General features: G+C 44.9%; 1 protein-coding gene across 3 annotated transcripts in view; it reads right to left on the bottom strand.

Annotated features, from left to right (window-relative positions):
* Positions 1-22,406, bottom strand: part of fbxw4 (F-box and WD repeat domain containing 4) — a 143,089-nt gene that overhangs the window by 113,695 nt on the left and 6,988 nt on the right. For all 3 annotated transcript variants that reach the window (XM_078223026.1, XM_078223029.1, XM_078223027.1), the window contains exons 2-4: positions 6,833-6,928; positions 5,004-5,189; positions 698-830 (exon numbers count right to left, since the gene is read on the bottom strand). In XM_078223026.1, the coding sequence (XP_078079152.1) occupies positions 698-830; positions 5,004-5,189; positions 6,833-6,928 (415 nt within the window). The remainder of the gene's footprint in view (positions 1-697; positions 831-5,003; positions 5,190-6,832; positions 6,929-22,406) is intronic.

The raw sequence follows: 22,406 nt of genomic DNA, 5'->3' as shown, positions 1-22,406 counted from the left end.
AAGATCAATTCAGTTAGACTGAGGGACTGGAAACCTGGGACTGTTCTTCCTAGAGTATAGTTGGTTCAGGGGAATTTAACTAAGGTGTTCGAAATTATGAGGGATTTTGGAGGGGGTGGTGGGGGGGGGAGACAAGAAGCTGTGTCCACTGCCAGGAGGGTCAATATCCAAAGCACACAGATTTATGATATTTAGCAAGTTTGGTGGTCTGAAACGTGCTGCCTGAAAGGTTGGCGGAAGCAGATTCAATAGCAACTTTCAAAAGCGAATCACTTATATACTTAAAAAGGGAAATATTTTCATGGCTATGGGGAAATAGCAGGGAGTGAAAGTAATTGGATAGCCCTACCAATAAGCTGAGTCAGATGCAATAGGCCGAATGGCCTCATTCTACACTGTATAATTCTATGATGTATGAAACCTGACAACCTCATCTCTCCTCACCAACCCCACCTAATGCCCACCCTATGATTCACCCCCAGCTATATATAATCTACAACACTGCTGATCTTACTCAATCCCAAAAAGCTAAAGGTGAAAACAAGAAAATACATTGCTGGCATTCCAAGGCTTCAACCTCTCTTTGAGGAGAGTTAAAAATACTCCTTCTCTTAGAGATAGTGCAAATTCCACTCCCGATAGGGGCTAGATTAACAGTCAGGCTGGGCTTAACACCAGGCTGCTTCTCCACACCTACCCGCGCTGTCTTGTCTCTCGAGCCGCTAACGATGACATGTCCTCGGCTGTCGATGCAGTTGACCTCTTGTTCATGTGCTGAGTAGGCTGCATAAAATGAGTTACAAGTGTTGCAGACAATGATCTTCCCATCCCTGCCAAGTAGACGGGTCCCATTAGTTTCAAATATACTCAAAGCACTGTACATCAATCTTGTCACTGTGTTTACCGTATACGCTCACATATTAAGGTAACCCACATATAAGACAACTCACTCAATGGCCAGCCAGAAGAAAATAAAAAAACTAAACGATGCAGTGCATCATGAACAAATATTTGTGAATCACTGGAGCTCACCAGAGAGACAGAGGTTTGACTTTACATACTGTTCTATTCATTGCCACTTCTGCACTCAGATAACAGAGTAGGAGGCAGGGGCCAAAGAGGGCCAAGCAGGAGCAGGAGGCCAGATAGGGCAAGCAGGAGTGAGGGGTGGCTAAAGGGGAAGGAATGAGTAGGGGGCCAGAGAGGGGTGAACAAGGGGCAGACGGCTAGAGACGGGTGAGCGGGGGGTCAGAGAGGGGTGAACGGGGGGTCAGTGAGGGGTGGGCGGGGGGCCAGAGAAGAGTGAGCAGGGGGACAAGAGAGGGGTGAGCAGGGGGACAAGAGAGGGGTGAGCACGGGGACTAGAGAGGGGTGAGCACGGGGACTAGAGAGGGGTGAGCACGGCGGGGGGGGGGGGGGGAGAGGGGTGAGAGGGGGTGCCAGAGAGGGGTGAGTGGGGGGGCCAGAGAGGGGTGAGCAGGGGGGGGCCAGAGAGGGGTGAGCAGGGGGGGCCAGAGAGGGGTGAGCAGGGGGGGCCAGAGAGGGGTGAGCGGGGGGGGGGCCAGAGAGGGGTGAGCGGGGGGGGCCAGACAGGGGTGAGCGGGGGGGGCCAGACAGGGGTGAGCGGGGGGGGCCAGACAGGGGGGTGAGCGGGGGGGGCCAGAGAGGGGGGTGAGCGGGGGGGGCCAGAGAGGGGGGTGAGCGGGGGGGGCCAGAGAGGGGGGTGAGCGGGGGGGGCCAGAGAGGGGGGTGAGCGGGGGGGGCCAGAGAGGGGGGTGAGCGGGGGGGGCCAGAGAGGGGGGGGAAAGGGGGCCAGAGAGGGGTGAGCGGGGGCAGTGGGCAAGGTTTCACTTGGTTGAAATCAGCTGCAAGCAAATTCGCATTTTTTCACAGGATAAAAGTTTGAAAGATGTGCTGGTTAGGTGGAATGGCCATGCTAAATTGCTCCCAAGATCCGTAGGTTTGGGGAATTAATGGCGTAATATTGTGAGGTTACAGGGATAGGGCAGGGGATGGACCTGGGTAATATACTCTGTCAGAGAATCGATGCAGACTCAATGGGCCGGATAGTCAGTAAGGATAAGCAACAACACCTCCTCCACGATCATCCTCAACACTGGTGCCCCACAAGGCTGTGTTCTCAGCTCCCTACTATACTCCTTATACACCTATGACTGTGTGGCCAAATTCTCCTCCAATTTGATTTTCAAGTTTGCTGACGACACCATCGTAGTGGGGGTCGGAACTCAAACAATGACGAGACAGAATACAGGAATGAGATAGAGAATTTGGTAATCTGGTGCAGCAACAATAACCTCTCCCTCAATGTCAACAAAACGAAGGAGATTGTCATCGACTTCAGGAAGCGTAAAGGAGCGTAAAGTCTGACATCAATGGAGGTGAAGTAGAAAAGGTCGAGCACATCAAGTTTTTAGGTGTCCAGATCACCAACAACCTGTCCTGGTCCCCCCATGCCGACACTATAGTTAAGAAAGCCCATTAACGCCTCTACTTTCTCAGAAGGCTAAGGAAATTTGGCATGTCAGCTCCAACTCTCACCAGCTTTTACAGATGTACCATAGAAAGCATTCCTTATGGTTGTATCACAGTTTGGTATGGCTCCTGCTCGGCTCAAGGCCACAAGAAACTACAGAAGGTCGTGAATAGAACAAAGAAAATTACAGCACAGGAACAGGCCCTTCGGCCCTCCTAGCCTGCACCGACCATGCTGCCCGACTTAACTAAAACCCCCTACCCTTCGGGGACCATATCCCTCTATTCCCATCCTATTCATGTACTTGTCAAGACGCCCCTTAAAAGTCACTACCATATCCGCTTCCACTAAAGCAAGGGCTGAGGGAGGCACAGCCACCAATGGTGGAGTAAAAGAGAAGTGGGATGCATAAGAGGCTACAGTGAGTGGAAGTGGTAGGGAGATGGATATAGAGATGAATTATAGTGCTGGAGATTACAGAGATGGGGAGGTGATGATGGGATTTAAATGTAAAGATTTGAATTTTGAATTTGAAAAATGAGGGACAAGAAGCCAATCTAAGTCCTAGCAGCAGAAGTAACTCAATCAGGATTGGATTGGGCAGCAGAGTTCAGTATGAGTTGAAGTTTACAAATAGGAGAATGGGATGCTCAACCAGGGGAACACTGGAGAATTCAGGCTGGAGGTGACAAAGGCATGCATGAGGATTTCATGGTCGGACTGATAAGATTAGAACCAAGTGAGGGTAGCTGGACAATGGAGAAGAGGTGATGTAACTATCGTTGAAGACTACAGTGAGGTCAATGAGAGAAAATGAACCACATTCACAGCCAAAGATCGATCTTTTACCAAGCGTGTATTTGCACAAAAGCTGACATAAACATTGCCCTTTACTGGGCAGGAGTGAGTTGTTCCCATTATCAGTTCCATACCATACAGTACAGAAGTCAACGCAGATACACACAGACCATACAGTACCAGATAGGAATGAATCATCCCTTTTCCTGGCTGCAGATTGTACATGCACAAGAGCTGACACAGTCACACATAAGGTCAGATAATCTCATAAGGGATTGAATCATTCCTTTTAGCCATTGTGTATCATACATGTATAAGAGCTGACACCAAGACACAACTACAACTTACACATATATAACATAATAATGTTAACATAATAAAACATCCCAAGGTGCTTCACAGGAGCATGATACAGCAAAATATGACACCAAAACACATCAATTTTAGGGCAAATGGCCAAAATCTTGGTCAAAAGGTTAGTTGTTATGGAGCATCCTAAAGGAGGAGGTAGGGAATTTAGCGACAGAATTCCAGTGCCTAGGTCCAGACAGTTGAAAGCATGGGAACCAATGGTGGAGCAATCAAAATTGGGAATGCTCAAGGGGCCAGAATTAGAGGAGTTCAGATATTTCAGACAGTTCAGATATTTGTGTGTCTGGAGGAAGTTACAGAGATAGGGATGGTCAGCAATCTGGAAAGTCATATCCCTCATTGCCTTCTTATTTCAGATCACTGGCAAAGCACAGACCAGGACTTGTTGCTATCACTGTACGTATGAAAACTGATGCTGTGTTTTGGATGATGTCGCTAATGAGACAAACAGACTCGAATCGTACTGGATGAGAGTGAATCGTTTCATTTTGCACAATAAGTATTGTACATATAAAGGAACTGAAGCTAGGACACACAACTACTAACATATAAATGTCAAATGCTCACTTTTACCGAGAGTAGTTGTTGGACACAGGAGCCATGCAGTAGCAGAACAAAAATAAATACTTCTTACCCAGTTCATACTGTGGAAATACAATAACTAATGGTGAGAAGCAAATAAGCCTATATCATTGGGTGACAGTCTGCAGCTCTGGTCGCTATATTATCGAAAGAACATATAGGCATTGGAGAGGATGCAGAGTAGATTTATAAGGATGATAGCAGAAATGTGCAGGTATACTTATCAGGAAAAAATTGTCAAGTTGGGTCTAGGTTCGCTTGAAAAAAATAAAGCTGCGGGGTGAATTAATACATATTTAAAATTATGAAAGATTTTGACAGAGCGAAAAGAGAGAGAATGTTTCCTCTTGTGAGGAAGAGCATAACAATAAGCCATCAATACAAGATGGACACCAAGAAATCCAATACAGAATTCAAAAAGAACATCATTACCTGATGAGTGGAAATCTCAAGCACGCAGAGTGGTTAGAGGGAATAGTGTAGATGCTTTCAAGGAAAGTTTGACAAGCATATCAGGAAGAAGGAAATAGAGGATCCAAAGATAGGTTTGAATGAGAAGAAATGGGAGGAGACTGGAGTGGAGCATATGACCAGCATGGACTGCTTGGGCCGAATCGCCTGTCGCTGTGTCATAAATCCTATGTACTGTGAACATTAAGCCCATTGTGCACTATATCTGGTGCATTTCTTATGACAAGTATATTACACCAAACCAGAGTTAATCTTGGGTCGCCACTCAGTAATTCAAACCACTTACCCACCGCCGCTGATGATGTGGGATTCACTGACAACAAACCGGCAGACATCGTCCTGATGGCCAGTGCACACAGAGACAGGCCGTCGCTGAAAACTGACACTGTTCTGCCTCAGTGGATATGCTCGGATATCAGCTGCTTGTGAGAGGTAGAGCCACTGATCATCCAGTTGTAACCATGGCAATAAACTGAGGAGAAATTGAAATTGAATGATCAGATCAACTTAGGATAACTTTACAGACGTATTGCTGAAGAGAGACGTGTTGCTGATGCTTTTCATCTTGCACGCATCACGACAAGCACAAGAATGCCAAATTTCAAATAATCACAATACCCAGAAAAGGTGAAATAACTTAAAAATCTGAACAGATTAAGCAAGCTGTTTCACGCAGCAACTACGCAGTGGCAATGAGAGTAGTATTTTCCACTAATAGGATGCTATCGTCAGCTTAAGAAGGATGTTCTGCCAACCATACAACTGAGCAACATTGTATACGAATTTCAGTGCCAGTGTGATGCCAGTTACGTATTCCAGTGATTGACTAATGGAATCAAACATCACATTCCTCTGGCTGTTTGTAACTGGCAGAGTACAGACAGTACTCAATACCCAGCACTTGCAAAGCTCAAAACAAAACACCTAGTGTTCAGATAAGATATGATTCTGCAACTGGACAGCACTTGCTGAACAATCCTGAGTGCACAGTTACATTAACAACCAATATAAGATAATCAGTAGAGCTCATAGCGTGACTAGAAGTGACATATATTCATACACAGAGACCTATTCTATGTAGACAACAAGAAAATATTCAAATCTTATGCCTTTTTTGAATTACCTGGAAGCATGGGGAGCCTGTGGTTCCTGTTGATTTCTCCATGGCAATGCCTTGGCCAGAGTCAACTTGCCAACCAATCAACAACCCTTGTTTCCTGTAGTATAAATTTTTGTGATAATTTGAAATTTCACATTTTTGTGTTTGTCTTGATGAGTGCAAGACAAAAAGTTCTGCAACATGTCTCCCTTTCTAGCAATATTCAAGTTTTGTACTCCCAAGTAACTGTTTACTAGGGTAAACAAAGGCAGAAAATTTCCAGAATCTTACCATTGAATCCTTTTGTTAAGCTGGGGGGAGTGCCCCCTACCCCCTGCTTCACCAATAAGTCAATCTAAATAACAACAGTGACAGTGTTGCACAAAATAATGAATAATGTAGACAAATATGATATTAATTATCAGGAAATCAAATGTAGATCTCAGCACAAATAGCAGTGTAGAAACGCTATTAAACTGAACTAGAGATTTTCCCATCCAGACACCTATTGTACCTGCCCTGGGAATGTGTGATGGGATAGTGTCAAGGGAGATTCACTCTGTATCTAACCCCGTACTGGACTTGTCCTGCGAGTGTTTGATGGGGACAGTGTAGAGGGAGCTTTACTCTGTATCTAACCCCGTGCTGTACCTGATCTGGGAATGTGTAACGGGATAGTGTCAAGGGAGATTCACTCTGTATTTAACCCTGTGCTGTACCTGTTCTGGGATTGTTTGATGGGGGACAGTGTAGAGGGAGATTTACTCTGTATCTAACCCCGTTCTGTACCTGTCCTGGGAGTGTCTGATAGGAACAGTATAAGAGAGCTTTACTCTGTATCTAACGCATACTGCATATGCATTTTATAGGGCCATGCAGACGGAACTTTGCTATGCTGACTTTTGATGAATGGCTGCTTGACTGTCATACCAAATGCCTATGATTCTGAAGTTCAAACCACACTAATACACTGAGAAGGGTTGACAGAATAAAGATAAAATGAAACTGCCACATACTTGTACTTCCACCTCAGTAAAATCTCTTGGTGACACCTCCCACGCTTCCAGTTCTGAGAAAACTTTACCCGCTCTTTTAGAGCGATGTGGGGAAACCTGTAGTGGTCAAGCACAAAAAAAAGAGTTGAACAAATTGAGCATTGACATTAGAGACAGCAGAAGCAAAATCAATGTTGAATGGTAAAGCAAGTCCAGCAGCCCAATTTACACTCCACCCAATTCATTCTTCCACTGACTACAATAGATAAGAGAGCATCGAACAGTCGAAAATAGTCTGCTGGTTCTCTACCACATATTTCATATAACTACCCTAGACAAGTTTCACCCCCAATCATCTCCCAATATTAGCATCAAACAGTAAGGATATACTGTGGATACAACAACTTGTAAATATATATATCATGCCTTTAACACAATGAAATGTCCAAGATGCTTCACAGGTAATTAACATGAGCATTAACGAACAAAATGTGACACATATAGAGATATTAGGTCAGGCAGTCAAAAGTTTGGACAAGTTGAGGTTTCAAAGCATGAAAGTGAGATATAGAGGCAGGGAGGTTGAGGAAAGGAATTCCAAGTTTAGGGCCCAGACAGCTGAAGATACAGATGTCAGTTGTGAAGCAATTAAAATCAGGGACACTCAAAGGCCAGAATTGGAGGAGCTCAGATAGCTTGGCGGGTTGTAGAGTTGAAGGAGATTATAGAGATAGGAAGGGGTGCGGATATGGAAGGATTTGAAAACAAGGATGAGAATTTTAAAATAAGAGTTATTCCTTAACTGGGAGCCAGTTCACCGACATCACCATGCCCTTGGGTGTTAGATGAATGAAACTTGGTGCGAGTTACACATGGAGGACAGTTTTGGATTACTTCAAATTGATGAAGGATAGAATGGAGGTGGGCTAGGTGTATGTTGGAATAGTCAAGTCTAGAAGTAACAAAGACACAGATGACAGCATGGAATAAGAGTGAAGATGAATAATTCCACAAAAGAAGAATGCTTACAAATGCCAAGTCACACAAAGGTGAAAATGAATGAGCTGGCAAAGCCAGTTTGATTGCTTCTCATTTATTTCCAAAACTGAGTCCAATCCAGACTGAAAGGATTAAACCTCTACCAGACCGATCTCACCCCATGAAAGAGGTGAAATAATCCAACAGTAATTCAACACCAGCATTTGGAAGGACTCGAGAAGCACTTGCTCCATTGCAAGGCAGCCAGCTCCTGACACGCAGACTCAGCTTAATTCACTGACATCATTCTCACCTTAATCAGAAGATTGTGAGTTCAAGCCCAGCTCCAGGACTACTTCAATGCAATCCTCATCAGGCTACACCACTATGCACCTTCTAGAATGTTGGGTCCATCCAAAATTCAGCTGCCTACACCTAACTCGCATCAAGTCTCATTCACGCATTATCTCTGCACTTACTGACATGCATTGTTTCCTGGTTCACCTATGCCTTGATCTTACAATTCTCATCCTTACATTCAACCCCTTCCATCCCACCACGGCTTTCCCCTCCTTATCTCTGTAACCTCCTCCGGCCATACACTCTCAGTCAACACTCAAAGAGCAGTGTAAAATTAAAGTTAAAGTAAAGTTTATTTATTAATCAGTAGAGCTCATAGCGTGAACTTCAGTGGTTGGTAAATTGATGGAAAAGGTCCTTAGGGATGGGATTTATGACCATTTAGAAAGATGCGGATTAATCCGGGATAGTCAGCACGGATTCGTGAAGGGCAAGTCGTGCCTCACAAATTTGATAGAATTTTTTGAGGAGGTAACTAAGTGTGTTGATGAAGGTAGGGCAGTTGATGTCATATACATGGATTTTAGTAAGGCGTTTGATAAGGTCCCCCATGGTCGGCTTATGATGAAAGTGAGGAGGTGTGGGATAGAGGGAAAGTTGGCCGATTGGATAGGTAACTGGCTGTCTGATCGAAGACAGAGGGTGGTGGTGGATGGAAAATTTTCGGATTGGAGGCAGGTTGCTAGCGGAGTGCCACAGGGATCAATGCTTGGTCCTCTGCTCTTTGTGATTTTTATTAATGACTTAGAGGAGGGGGCTGAAGGGTGGATCAGTAAATTTGCTGATGACACCAAGATTGGTAGAGTAGTGGATGAGGTGGAGGGCTGTTGTAGGCTGCAAAGAGACATAGATAGGATGCAAAGCTGGGCTGAAAAATGGCAAATGGAGTTTAACCCTGATAAATATGAGGTGATTCATTTTGGTAGGACTAAATTAAATGTGGATTACAGGGTCAAAGGTAGGGTTCTGAAGACTGTGGAGGAACAGAGAGATCTTGGGATCTATATCCACAGATCTCTAAAGGTTGCCACTCAAGTGGATAGAGCTGTGAAGAAGGCCTATAGTGTGTTAGCTTTTATTAACAGGGGGTTGGAGTTTAAGAGTCGTGGGGTTATGCTGCAACTGTACAGGACCTTGGTGAGACCACATTTGGAATATTGTGTGCCGTTCTGGTCACCTCACTATAAGAAGGATGTGGAAGCGCTGGAAAGAGTGCAGAGGAGATTTACCAGGATGCTGCCTGGTTTGGAGGGTAGGTCTTATGAGGAAAGGTTGAGGGAGCTAGGGCTGTTCTCTCTGGAGCGGAGGAGGCTGAGGGGAGACTTAATGGAGGTTTATAAAATGATGAAGGGGATAGATAGAGTGAACGTTCAAAGACTATTTCCTCGGGTGGATGGAGCTATTACAAGGGGGCATAACTATAGGGTTCGTGGTGGGAGATCTAGGAAGGATATCAGAGGTAGGTTCTTTACGCAGAGAGTGATTGGGGTGTGGAATGGACTGCCTGCAGTGATAGTGGAGTCAGACACTTCAGGAACATTTAAGCGGTTATTGGATAGGCACATGGAGCACACTAGGATGATAGGGAGTGGGATAGCTTGATCTTGGTTTCAGATAAAGCTCGGCACAACATCGTGGGCCGAAGGGCCTGTTCTGTGCTGTACTGTTCTATGTATTAGTCACAAATAGGCTTACATTAACATTGCAATGAAGCTACTGTGAAAAGCCCTTAGTTGCCACACTCCGGCACCTGTTCAGGTACCCTGAGGGAGAATTTAGTATGGTCAATGCACCTAACCAGCACGTTTTTCGGACTGTGGGAGGAATCGGAGCATCCGGAGGAAACTACACAGACACGAGGAGAACGTGCAGACTCCACACAGACAGTGACCCAAGCTGGGAATCGAACCCGGGACCCTGGCGCTGTGAGGTAGCAGTGCTAACCATTGTGCCACCATGCCGCCCTGCGACATGTCGAGGGTCCATCCTTCAGATGAGACTTTAAACTGAGGCCAAGTCTGAGCCCTCTCAGATGAACTTAAAAGATCCCATGGTATTGTTTCAAAGAAGAGCGAGGGTATTCTCGCTGGTATCCTGGCCAATATTCATCTCCTGGCCAGATTACTGAAACAGATTACCTGGTCACTATCAGATTGCTTTTTGGCAGTTTGCTGTGCACAAATTGGCTGCATTACAAAATGGCTACACTCCAAAAGTACTTCATGAGCTATCAAGTGTCCTGAGGTGTCCTGAGATCACAAAAGGTGCCACAGAAATGCAAGTCTCGCTTTTCTATGGGTCGAATGGTCTTCCATATCTACATCCAGGCCCATCACTAAAGCCACCATAGAGGACAAGTACAGGAATGGGAATCCAAACTGGTGTCGAAAGTTAATTGTCAAGCAGCACTGGATGAAAATAAAAAGTTTAAATTATTCGTTAAGAGTTAGTATCTGGAACTGCACGGGCAAAATGATCAGACTGACTCCAGTTTCAACCTATGATCATGCTGCTTTCAGTTAGGGTTGGGTTGCTGCAAGTTGCCTCAGAATTGTTTCCGTTTTTTAACTCAATTGTGGGACATGGGCATCACTGGCTAGGGCAGCATTTATTGCCCATCCCTAGTTGCCCTTGAGAAGGTGGTGAGCTGCCTTCTTGAAATGCTGCAGTCCTTGTGCTGTGGGTTGACCCACAATGCTGTCAGGGAGGGATTTTGGATTTTGACCCAGCGACAGTGAAGGAATGGCGATATATTTCCATGTCAGGATGGTGAGTGGCTTGGAGGGGAACTTGCAGGTGGTGATATTCCCAGATATCTGCTGCCCTTGTCCTTCTAGATGGAAGTAGCCGTGGGTTTCGAAGGTGCTGTCTAAGGATCTTTGGTGAATTGCTGCACTGCATCTTGTAGATAGTACACACTGCTGCTTCTGAGCGTCGGTGGTGGAGGGATTGAGTGTTTATGGATGTGGTGCCAATCAAGCGGGGCTGCTTTGCCCTGGATGAAGTCAAGATTCTTGAATGGTGTTGGAGCTGCACCCATCCAGGCAAGTGGGGAATATTCCATCACACTCCTGACTTGTGTCATGTAGATGGTGGATAGGCTTTTGGCAATCAGGAGGTGAGTTACTCGCCGCAGTATTCCTAGCCTCTGTATTTATGTGGTAAGTCCAGTTAAGTTTCTGGTCAATGGTAACCCCAAGATGTTGACAGTGGGGGATTCAGTGATGATTATACCATTGAATGTCAAGAGGCGGTGGTTAGAGTGTCTCTTATTGGTGATAGTCATTGCCTGGCATTTGTGTGGCGCGGATGTTACTTGCCACTTGTCAGCCCAAGCCTGGATATTGTCCAGATCTTGTTTCATTTGAACATGGACTGCTTCAATATCTGAGGAGTCGCGAATGGTGCTGAACACTGTGCAATCATCAGCAAACATCCCCACTTCTGACCTTATGACGGAGAGAAGGTTATTGATGAAGCAGCTGTAGGTGGTTGGGCCTACGACACTACGCTGAGAGACCCTGCAGAGATGTCCTGGAGCTGAGATGACTGACCCTCCACAACCACAACTTTAAAACTGTGATGAGGAATAGAAGAGAAAGATTTGCATTTCCATGGCATCTTTCACAACTTCAGGACATCTCAAAGAAATTTAGAGCCAATAATAAAATGAAGATACTGGACATAACCACCAGGTCTAGCAATGTTTGTTGAGGGAAAAAGGAAGTTAATGTTTCAGATTGATGTCCTTTTGTCAGATCATCAAATGTTATCTCTGTTTCTCTCTCCACAGATGCTGCTAGACCTGCTGAGCATTTCCAGCTATTTTGGTTTTTATTTCAGATTTCCAACATCCACACTATGTTACTTTTGTGTTACAGTCACTGTTGTAATGTAAAAATATGGCAGTCGATTTGTTCAAGATAAAATTTCACAAACAGCAAAAGGGACAATCAATGAAAGACATGCATTCAGATAGCACATTTCATCAGAAAAGCGCTTTAGATGCAAGTAAATGCTTGCGCAGTGTGGTCAACAATAATCTCTCCCTCAATGTCAACAAAACGAAGGAGACTGTCATCGACTTCAGGAAGCGTAAAGGAGAACATGCTCCTGTCTACATCAACGGGGACGTCGTAGAAAGGGTCGAGAGCTTCAAGTTTTTAGCTGTCCAGATCACCAACAACCTGTCCTGGTCCCCCCATGCCAACACTATAGTTAACAAAGCTTCCAACACTTCTACTTTCTCAGAAGACTAAGAAAATTTGGCACGTCAGTTACGACTCTCACCAACTTTTACAGATGCACCATAGAAAGCATTCTTTCTGGTTATATCACAGCTTGGTATGGCTCCTGCTCTGCCTAAGACTGCAAGGATCTACAAAAGGTCGTGAATGTAGCCCAATCCATCACACAAACCAGCCTCCCATCCATTGACTCTGTCTACACTTCCCATTGCCTTGGCAAAGCAACCAGCATAATTAAGGACCCCACGCACCCCGGATATTCTCTCTTCCACCTTCTTCCATCGGGAAAAAGATACAAAAGTCTGAGGTCATGTACCAACCGACTCAAGAACAGCTTCTTCCCTGCTGCTCAGACTTTTGAATGGACTTACCTTGCATTAAGTTGATCTTTCTCTACACCCTAGATATGACTGTAACATTACATTCTGCACTCTCTCGTTTCCTTCTCTATGAACGGTATGTTTTGTCTGTATAACACGCAAGAAACAATACTTTTCACTGTATGTTAATACATGTGACAATAATAAATCAAATCAAAGTCACCGTTATAATGTAGAAAACTACCAGATTATGGGTGGAATCTTACGAGAATTTGGCACAGTGACAATTTTGGTGAGAAAACTGACGTGGAACTCCCCAGCTCCAGTTTTCTCTCGAGATCTTATCACTTTTAAACTACAAAAAATAGATTAGGCAGTGTTTGCACCATAACCCCGGTGGGGCAGGGACTCTAAAGGGCGCCCCAATCACAGAAACAAATATTAATCTCCCTCCCCCACTCCACCATGGAGGTATCTGTGCCCTACCCCCACCCCCCTCCCCCCCCCCGCCCCGATCATCCCCGGCATCGCCCACCTTCCCCTGCATTGTCCCCGCATTTGATCATCGGCCTCCTTGGCATCCCCCGTTCCTCACCAATCATCCTCTGATCATCTTCAGCATCCCCCCTTTTCCTACACCAATCATCCCCAGCATCCCCATCACTCTCTGAGTCCGCCCCCCAATGCCCCCCTCTCCCCCCGGAACTTACCTAATTATGGTCACTGTTCCTGAAATGCTCCCCCACTGAAACTTCGATCAGCTGGCTGGGCTCGTTTCCTTAATACCAGGTCTAGTATAGCCCCTTCCCTTGTTGAACTATTTACATATTGATTCAAGAAACACTCCCTGCACATGAGGCTCAACCTAGAGCTCACTGCCCCTGGCATAGGTTGGCACTGTCAGTTTGCAGTGCCAATCTATTCCAGAAGCAATGGCTGGCCATGTCCATCTCTCCCAGGAGCTATACTGACCTTTGCACGAGAGGTGTCTTTAACTTTACTGGGCGTGGACCTGATTATGTCGCTAGTGAGGAGGGGGTGGAAATTGGAGATTGCTACATCACCGGCGAGATTCACGATTTCTGGGTTTTGCCAGATCTTGAGCCATTACGGTGATCTCGTGGATGGAGGCTTAAGATCCCACCCAAAGTGTTTTTTTGAGTGATATTGGATAAGGGATAAATGTTGGCCATGACACCAAGGAAAATTCCCCTGCTCTTCCTCAAAATAGCACCCTGGAATCTTTCACATCCACCTGAGGACAGACAGTGCCTCGGTTTAATTTGTCTCATCTGAAAGATGGTATATCCAACAGTGCTGCACTCCCTTAGTACCGTCACCAGGTGTGAAAGACCAGGTGCGCTCAAGTCTGGAGTTCGTCTTGAACCTACAGCTTTCTGACTCAGAAGTAAGAGCACTACCCTCTGAGCCACAGCTGGCACTGAGCAGGCATCACTGACTAGGGTTTCCATTCCCAAATAAACCACAGTGATCATAAAAATAGCCCGAAGGTAGATGTGAAGCGATGACAGTTTCTTCTGAATGAGCAGTCTGCCGATAGTCACAATCCATGCTCTCTCATAAGGCATGGTCCCTTGGGAGGAGATGTGGACAGTATACCTACAGTTCTAAAAGAAGCTTGTCCCAATGCCTTAAGACAGAAAAGAAAAATGTACAGCATTACATCTTTAGTTACCCGAGACCTTCCAACACATCTAAATGCAATATAAAACACCTATTTAGGTCAAAGTGCAAAGGTCAGCTGACAGTTCGCTTATTTTAAGTAGTTACCATTTGCTGTTCTGCAAAAACAAATGTGAGACACATATGTTCACCAACAATAGATCTTCATCTCACACACACAGCAGACTGTAAATCAACCAGTGCGTTTGGATGAGCAAGGGCCCCATGCGCTGGAAGGACAAACTAGCTCGCTGTCACATTTCACACATCTCACTGCTCTTCTGCCTCTCTTTGATAAATCTTTACATTTTCAAGCCCCATCAGATGCTTCTTTTCATCTCGTAACACCCACCCTACCAACACCAGTTGCCCCATGCAACAAATTAGCACAGATTTCAGAAAGTCGCTCTCAAATAGCGCAGAGAATTTCCTTGCTGTTGACGGCCTAGTTAAGTGAGAGTTGACGTTTAAGCTGGTCGTGTGCTGTCAAGGATCCATTGAGGGTTTACTCAAACTCCAGTCTCACTTCTCACTCATCGCATTGCACGGCTAATTGAAAATTATTATTGCTGAAGTTTGGTATGTGGTCTTAAAAGAAAGATTTGTATTTCTGTAGCGTTTCTCATAATCTCTGCATGTCTCAAAGCGCATAAAGTTAATCAAGCACTTCTGAAGTGTAGTTACTGTTATGCAAGAAATATGACAGATAAGTTGTGCACAGCAAGATATCACAAACAGTAATGTGATAATGAGCAGATCATCTGTTTTATGTTATTTGGTCGGTATAAATATCAGCAGGACAACTATCCTTTTTGTCGAAGTTCGGCCAAGGGATCACAGTACGTACACCTGAGGGCAAACTGGGACTCAGTTTAACATTTCATCTGAAAGACAGCATCTTGAACAAAGCAGCGCTCCCTCAGTTCTGGCAGTGTAGTGTCAGCCTAGATCTGGTAAACAAGTCTCTGGAATGGAACTTGAACCCAAGACCTTCCTCTTTTTAACCAAACTGTTTCAGACACGATCCTAAGATGAGACAACCAACTGGCAACCTGATCCGGCTCCTCTCAGGTCCTGGAAGCAGCTTCTTCAGAGGTGGAAACAAGAGTCATGGAAGCATTTAACCTGCACTTTCTTTGCTGCAGCAGAAATATAACAGCATAACTGAACATAGAATCACAGCACAAAGGAGGATTGGGGCATAAAACTACTCCTCGCCACTTCCATGTACTGTGACAATCAGCATCAAATATTACTTGTGCACTTTCACAAAAGGAGAAAAGGAACCTTTGAGAAAAAGAGAGAGCAAGAGAGAGAGCATGAGGGATAATCGAAAGCTTTTGGGCAAAGAGAGTTATAAATGCAGCACAGAAGCAGCAGAAAGGGTTAGCGAGGGGGTTCCTGAGGGTAGAGCTGAGACAGCTGAAAGCTCCCACTGATATCAATGCTGAGGGAGGATAAGATAGAAAGGCCAGTGTCCAAGAACCAAAAGACACAAAAATGGATGTCATGTGGGAGAAGGTTGCAAAGAGCCGGGAGGAGGGGGTCAGATGCTGTGAGGCCAGGAAGGGTTTCGCAGTAGACAACGGTTTTAAATCTGATGTTTTTGGGTAATGTAGGGGTGAGACTTTGCGCATGCCAGGGTACAGGGTCTTAGCTGAATTACAGTTTGTAGTTGGTGAAGTAAGATTGCTGGCAAGGAGAGTGTTGGAGGAAGAATAAGAGAAGAAAGTGAAAAGGGAAAAAACAGAGTGAAAGTCTTGCATCTCTGTAGCACCTTTCACGATCTCTTAGCATTTTACAGCCAATGAAGTACTTATGAATTGTAGTCACTGTGGTATAAAATCAGGCCAAAGCCATGTGTAAGGCCATGCTGGGGGCACAGAAGGGACAGGAATGACTTGCAAATCTTTGTGGGAGAGTCAAGAAAGATAACCACAGGCTTAAGCAAAGAGGCTTTGAAAAACAGGACGAAAAGCTACAATGTAGATAGAAGGACATGGGGTGAGAGATCAGATTAGGACTGAAATAGCTGGAGGCTTGGCAGAGCTGGGTAATGTTGCTTAAGGCGGCATGGTGACACAGTAGTTAGCACGGCTGCCTCACAATGCCAGGGACCTGGATTCAATTTAAGCTTGAGTGGCGTGTCTGTGTGGAGTCTTCACGCTCTCCCCGTGTCTGCGTGCGTTTCCTCCGGGTGCTCCGGTTTCCTCCCACACTCCAAAGATGTGCAGGCTTTTGTGGATTGGCCATGCAATGTTGCCTTAGTGTTTTTTTGTGGAGGGGGCTGGGTGGAATGGTCTTTTGAAGAGCCGATGAAATCAAATGGCCTCTTCCTGCACTGTAGGGATTTTACGGTTGGTTATGGGGACACGGTAGCACAATGGTTAGCACTGCTGTCTCACAGTGCCAGGGACCCGGGTTCAATTCCAGGCTTGGGTCACTGTTTGTGTGGAGTTTGCACATTCTCCTCGTGTCTGCGTGGGTTTCCTCCGGGTGTTCTGGTTTCCTCCCACAGTCCAAAGGTGTGCGAGTTAGATGGATTGGCCATGCTAAATTGCCCCTTAGTGTCAGGGGAATTAGCTAGGGTAAATACATGGGGTTATGGGGATAGGGCCTGGGTGTGATTGTGATCGGTGCAGACTCAATGGGCCGAATGGCCTTCATTTGCACTGTAGGATTCTATGATCTAGGATTCTAAAGGTACATAGTCTTAGTGATGAATTGCATGAGTCGCATCTCAGGGCTGAACAAAGTTCCAAGGTTGCACATTATCTGGTTCAGCCTGATTGAACATTCAAGGAGGGGGACAGTTAAAGATTCTCCACGTCCATCTTTAGTAGCAAAACCTTTCATCCAAACAGAAAATCTCCACTTCTCCACCTATAAAAGCCTGAACAAAACACAACTCCTTCATAAAACTTTCAGTCACCTATCTCAAGCTCCCACAAACACTAACTCGGCCAAAAATGGGTTTCATTTTCTGAGCAGCCTTGCGTTAGTTGAAACTGGTCAGGGTGGCGGAATGGGTATCACAACTGACCTCTAAACCACTGGGCTAAGAGGGGTAAATTAGTTAAGGCTCTTGTTCATAGACCCATGACCTCTGCCGAAATGTGCACACAAGCATGTGGGGAATCAAGCAAAGCTGGAATTGGGCTCTAACCTTCCCTGCTCAAAACTAAAGAACAGGACAGGGTACTGGGGTATGGCCACAGGAGTGACCCCCATTCCGTGTCTTCAGGAGAGGAAGGGAGAAAACTAAAGGGTAAAAATGTGCAACCCGTATTTTCAAAACTGTAACATCCAAAATGCTGATCGTAATCTGCACTTATCTTTTATAACTTTGAGATGTTTAAGATTGTATGATTAAAGGATTTGATAGGGTAGGTAGAGAGGAACTGTTTCCTCTGGTGGGGGAATCCAAAACATGGGGGCAGACCATAAAATTAGAGCTCAGTTGTTCAGGAGTAATGTCCAGAAGCATTTCTTCACACAAAAGACAGCAGAAATCCAGACACTCTTCCCCAAAAAGACCATTGCAGCTGGGAGCCAACTGAATATTTCACATCTGAGGTCAATAGATTTTTATGCAAAAGCAAAATACTGCGGATGCTGGAAATCTGAAATTAAAACAGAGAGTGCTGGAAAAACTAAGCAGGTCTTGTAGCATCTGTGGAGGAAGAAACAGAGCTGACGTTTTGAGTCAAATATGACTCTGCTTGCAAACTCAGCTGATAGATATTTGTTAGTTAAGGGTTTTAGGGTTATGGAAACAAGACGGAGTTAAGAAGGTACAGATCAGCCATGGTCTAACTGAATGGTAGAACAGGTTGGAGGGGCTGTTCCTATGTTCCCATTTCAATCTTCACCACACTTCTATTCTAAAACACAGATACTGGGCACTGCTCCATGGGTCAATATAGTATTCTAGTAACCCTACCTTAAACTGTGCAAGCCTGAGCATTGAGTGTGAATGGGACACTCAACCTCATGGGTCTTCACAATCTAGTCGATCACCCAACAGAATCAGAAACCTCTGAATTATTTTTTGCCCTATCAGTATTCCAAATATGTGGAGTACAGCTGCTGTGCAGTACCCCACTCAAAAATTAAATTAAAAATGGGTGACCATCACTTTCTGGGAAGGAAACTAATGTGACTCAGGACCAGGAAGGTTAAGCACAGTAGACTAGGTAAAGTTATTGGACTAGTAATCCAAGAGGCCTGGCCTGATGCTTCAAGAGGCATGAGTTCAAATCCCACCATGGCAGCTGGGGGAATTTAAATGTAATTAACAAACTAGAATAAAATAGTAGTCTCGTTATTAGTGATCACGAAACAATTGGATTGTCCTAAGAACTCGTCTGGTTCACTAATGTTCCTTTAAGGAAGGAAATCTGCTTTCTTTATCCAATCTGGCTGAAATGTGATTCCAGATCTACAGCAAGGATTCAAAACTGCCTTCTGGCTTGCTATGCTATTTCACTCATGGACTGCAGCGATTCAAGGCAGCAGTTCAGCACGACCTTCACAACAGCAATTAGAGATATTCTGTAAAATGCTAGCTTTGCCAGTGATGTGCACTTCCAATGAACAAATAATTTTTTAAAATCACGACAACAGTGGAATGGGGAGGATAATTTAAATAATCCGCCCATCACCCAGGAAATCAGTAAGTACAGCTTTATTTCTTAATTTAAACATTTTTATTATGGGAGTTTAAAGAAAAAAAATGGGGCTCTCAGTTTGGGAGGAGGGAGACCGAGCGACATTTGCTGGGATTTAGCAATGTTGTAGCATACACCTTGCAAGTCAATAAAACAGTTCAATGCTTCTTAACTCCACTGACCACCCCCCCCCCCCCACCCCCACCCCACCCCTCGCACCCCCCTCCCCGAATTCTACTTTGAGCCACATTCCCACAAGCTTTTGTTTCAAGCCATTGTTCCCTGAGGCAATTTAAAAATGATTCAGGCTGTAAATAAGCATCTCACATAGTTGTTAACACACGTTACAGTGGCCGCTTCGCACTCAGAACTGCCCCGGTGCTCAATTTTCCCATCCCCTTGCTATAGCCTCAGGCCCTTCTCTTTTCTCTTTCTCTCTCTCTACGCCCTCCATCTGCCCCAAGCCCTGTATATCTTTTGACATTTTCTTTAAAAGTGTGATTGCATTCCTAGACATCTGACTTATAGTCACCCATTCCACGTCTTTGCTCTTGTGATCATCAAAGCCAGACGAGAAAATCATTTGCTTTCTCAGGGTCTGCTGATTTAGGTTGGGGAAGGGGACACAATTAGGGCTCGTTAGTTTAAAGGCAAAGCAATTTTATGAATTAACAGTTGATTCCCAAAAATCTATGATCTCCAAATTTTTCCTCCTTTATACAGTCTTCTCTTAAAGGTGATGGAGCATTCTCCTCAACAACAGGCAAACTATTTCTCCTGCCCACTGTAGCACTGTAGCAGCCACAAGCGTGAGGCCACATAGTTGAGTACCATCAGGCTATTTGGCTGTGAACACCAACACAGCCGAGTCCAATCCTTCTCTTGCCCAATCTAAACTGCCTTCCAGCAGGGGTCACTCATTGACCAATTAGCAGGAGTGAGACCCCTGGCTGATTTTCCCTTACTCAGCCACAGGGTGGGTGCGGATTTAGCAGAATGGTACCAGAGATGACAGACTTCACTTAACAGGGAAACTAGAGAAGGTGAGATTGTTCTTCTTAAAGCAGAGAAGGTCAAGGGTTGACTTAATGGAAGTGTTCAAAATTCTGAGAAGTTTTAATAGGGTAAGTGAGGAGGAACTGAAGGGTCATGAACCAGAAGAAACAAATTTAAAATAATTGGCAAGAACCAGAGGGGAGATGGAGGAGACATTATGTTATGCAGTCAGTCATGATGATCTCAAATGCATGGCCTAAAAGGGCAATGAAAGCAGGTCCAATTCTAACATTCAAGAGGGAATCAAGATATGGTGGATACTTGAAAAGGAAACAAAAGTGTAGAGCTACAGGGAAAAGGCAGGCTACTTGGTTAATTAGCTAGCTCCTTCCAAGAGCTGAATGGCCTCCTCCTGTACTGTAAATATTCTAGGAGTATTGAAGCATGATCTATTAATTAACTCAGTGTAGATCAGAGATTGAAACCAGGGCCTTCTCACAGTTGTAGGACTCAGCACTGAAGCATACATTAGAATAGCCACTCATCAAGAGTAACTGAGACCTCATCCAGCCAGATTCCCGTTTCACACATAAGATCCAATACCAAGCAAGAAAAGCTGCGTTAGCCCAAGCAAGGACCAACACAATGGAAATGTCAGACATGCATCAATACAGTCCTATTGCTGCATGGTGTGACAGGCACCTTCAGCTTATGACGGTACAGTGGCACAGTGGTTAGCACTGCTGCCTCACAGCGCCAGGGACATGGGTTCCATTCTGGCCTTGAGTTACTGTCTGTGTGGAGTATGCACATTCTCCCCGTGTCTGCGTGGGTTTCCTCCGGGTGCTCCGGTTTCCTCCCACAGTACAGAGATGTGCAGATTAGCTGGATTTGTCATGGTAAGTTGCTGTTTAGTGTCCAAAGATGTGTAGGTTAGGGGAATTAGCAGAATAAATACGTGGGGTTATAGGGATAGGGCCTGGGTGAGATGCTCTGTCAGAGTCGGTGCAGACTCGATGGGCCAAATGGCCTCCTACTGCAATGTAGGGATTCTATGATTCGGTTAGTTGCTGACACACCGCAAAGCTAAACTGGTCCTGGTGTCAAATCTTTTTCTCCTTTGCAAGAGCTTCATAGAAGCTTTACAATTTCTTCCAAGTTAAACAGTTTAACTACAGCACAGTGAAGCTCCAGAGTCTGGCATTAATCAGGGCAGCTTGCTGTTCCAGATTGATGGTTGTTTTTGTATTGGTGGTAAGTTATTCATTTCAAATGGGTTCCCACGAATGATAAAATAACCCTGATCTGAAATCACCCAAGGATGTGAGTATGTCCTTCTGACAATCCAAAGGAAAGTGACCAGGGAAATAACAGCTGATCTGCCTGTTCCCCAGTCCACTGACCAAAGGCCTGTCCCATCAGAGAGTGGTGAAATCAGCACCAACTAGGAATCCAACCTGTGGACCCTCATACTCAGTTCAGTTCCATTGGCAACTTGATCAGGGCAAGGTACAAACCTTCATAACAATAAAATAAACTCTGTTTCTTCCTTGTCTTATTTTGTGTCAGTGTGCTTCCTTTGTCACCATCCTTGCTTCTGATTTATAAGGTTGTGCGTTGAGCTCTAGTACAAGAGCAGATAATCTAGGCTGACACACTGTTTAGCAGGGTAAATACATGGGGCCTGGGTGGGATGCTCTGTTGGAGAATCGGTGCAGATTCGATGGGCCAAATGGCCTCCTTCTGCACTGTAGGGATTCTATGATTCAGCTAAATTGCCTCAAAGCTCACAGCTAAAGAGTGGGCACTAAAGTGAGGTACCAGCAGCTGGCACCTGTATCAAGCCACTGTTTTTTATTAGGGATAACCAACTGCTATTTTCTGAATGCCATGCTGCATCAAGTTCTAATTACTGGAACATTGCAACACTTTATTCAGCACCCTCCCTACTTCCAACGCAGACATCAAACCACAGGGAATACACAGCACCATTAAACCCAACTCTATTACTTCTTTACCTAATTAACTTCACCAGGTTAATTTTTAACATGAGGTATGAACAGAATATGTTATGACAGCTCATGGAGTATAACTGATGCCCCATACATTGTGTTCATTACTCCCGTAGTTTTACCACCTATGATGTGAGGTCTTAGATTAGTCCATTTCTGATTCCCAAGCGCTGCATATCCAACTCTTGAAGCCTTATGCAAATCAGTGTTATTTGCATTGACATCAATTACTTGCTGGTTGTTTCAATCTTGTGGTGCTGCAGGTTTGGAAACAGCTGTTACCTTACTCATTGGTCAATAAATCCTAAATCAGACCATAACCAAGGGCT

This window comes from Mustelus asterias, chromosome 11 (genome assembly GCF_964213995.1).
Source record: "Mustelus asterias chromosome 11, sMusAst1.hap1.1, whole genome shotgun sequence".
Taxonomy (NCBI): domain Eukaryota; kingdom Metazoa; phylum Chordata; class Chondrichthyes; order Carcharhiniformes; family Triakidae; genus Mustelus; species Mustelus asterias.
The sequence above is the reverse complement of the archived record's forward strand: the minus strand, read 5'-3'. Positions and strand labels throughout refer to the sequence as shown.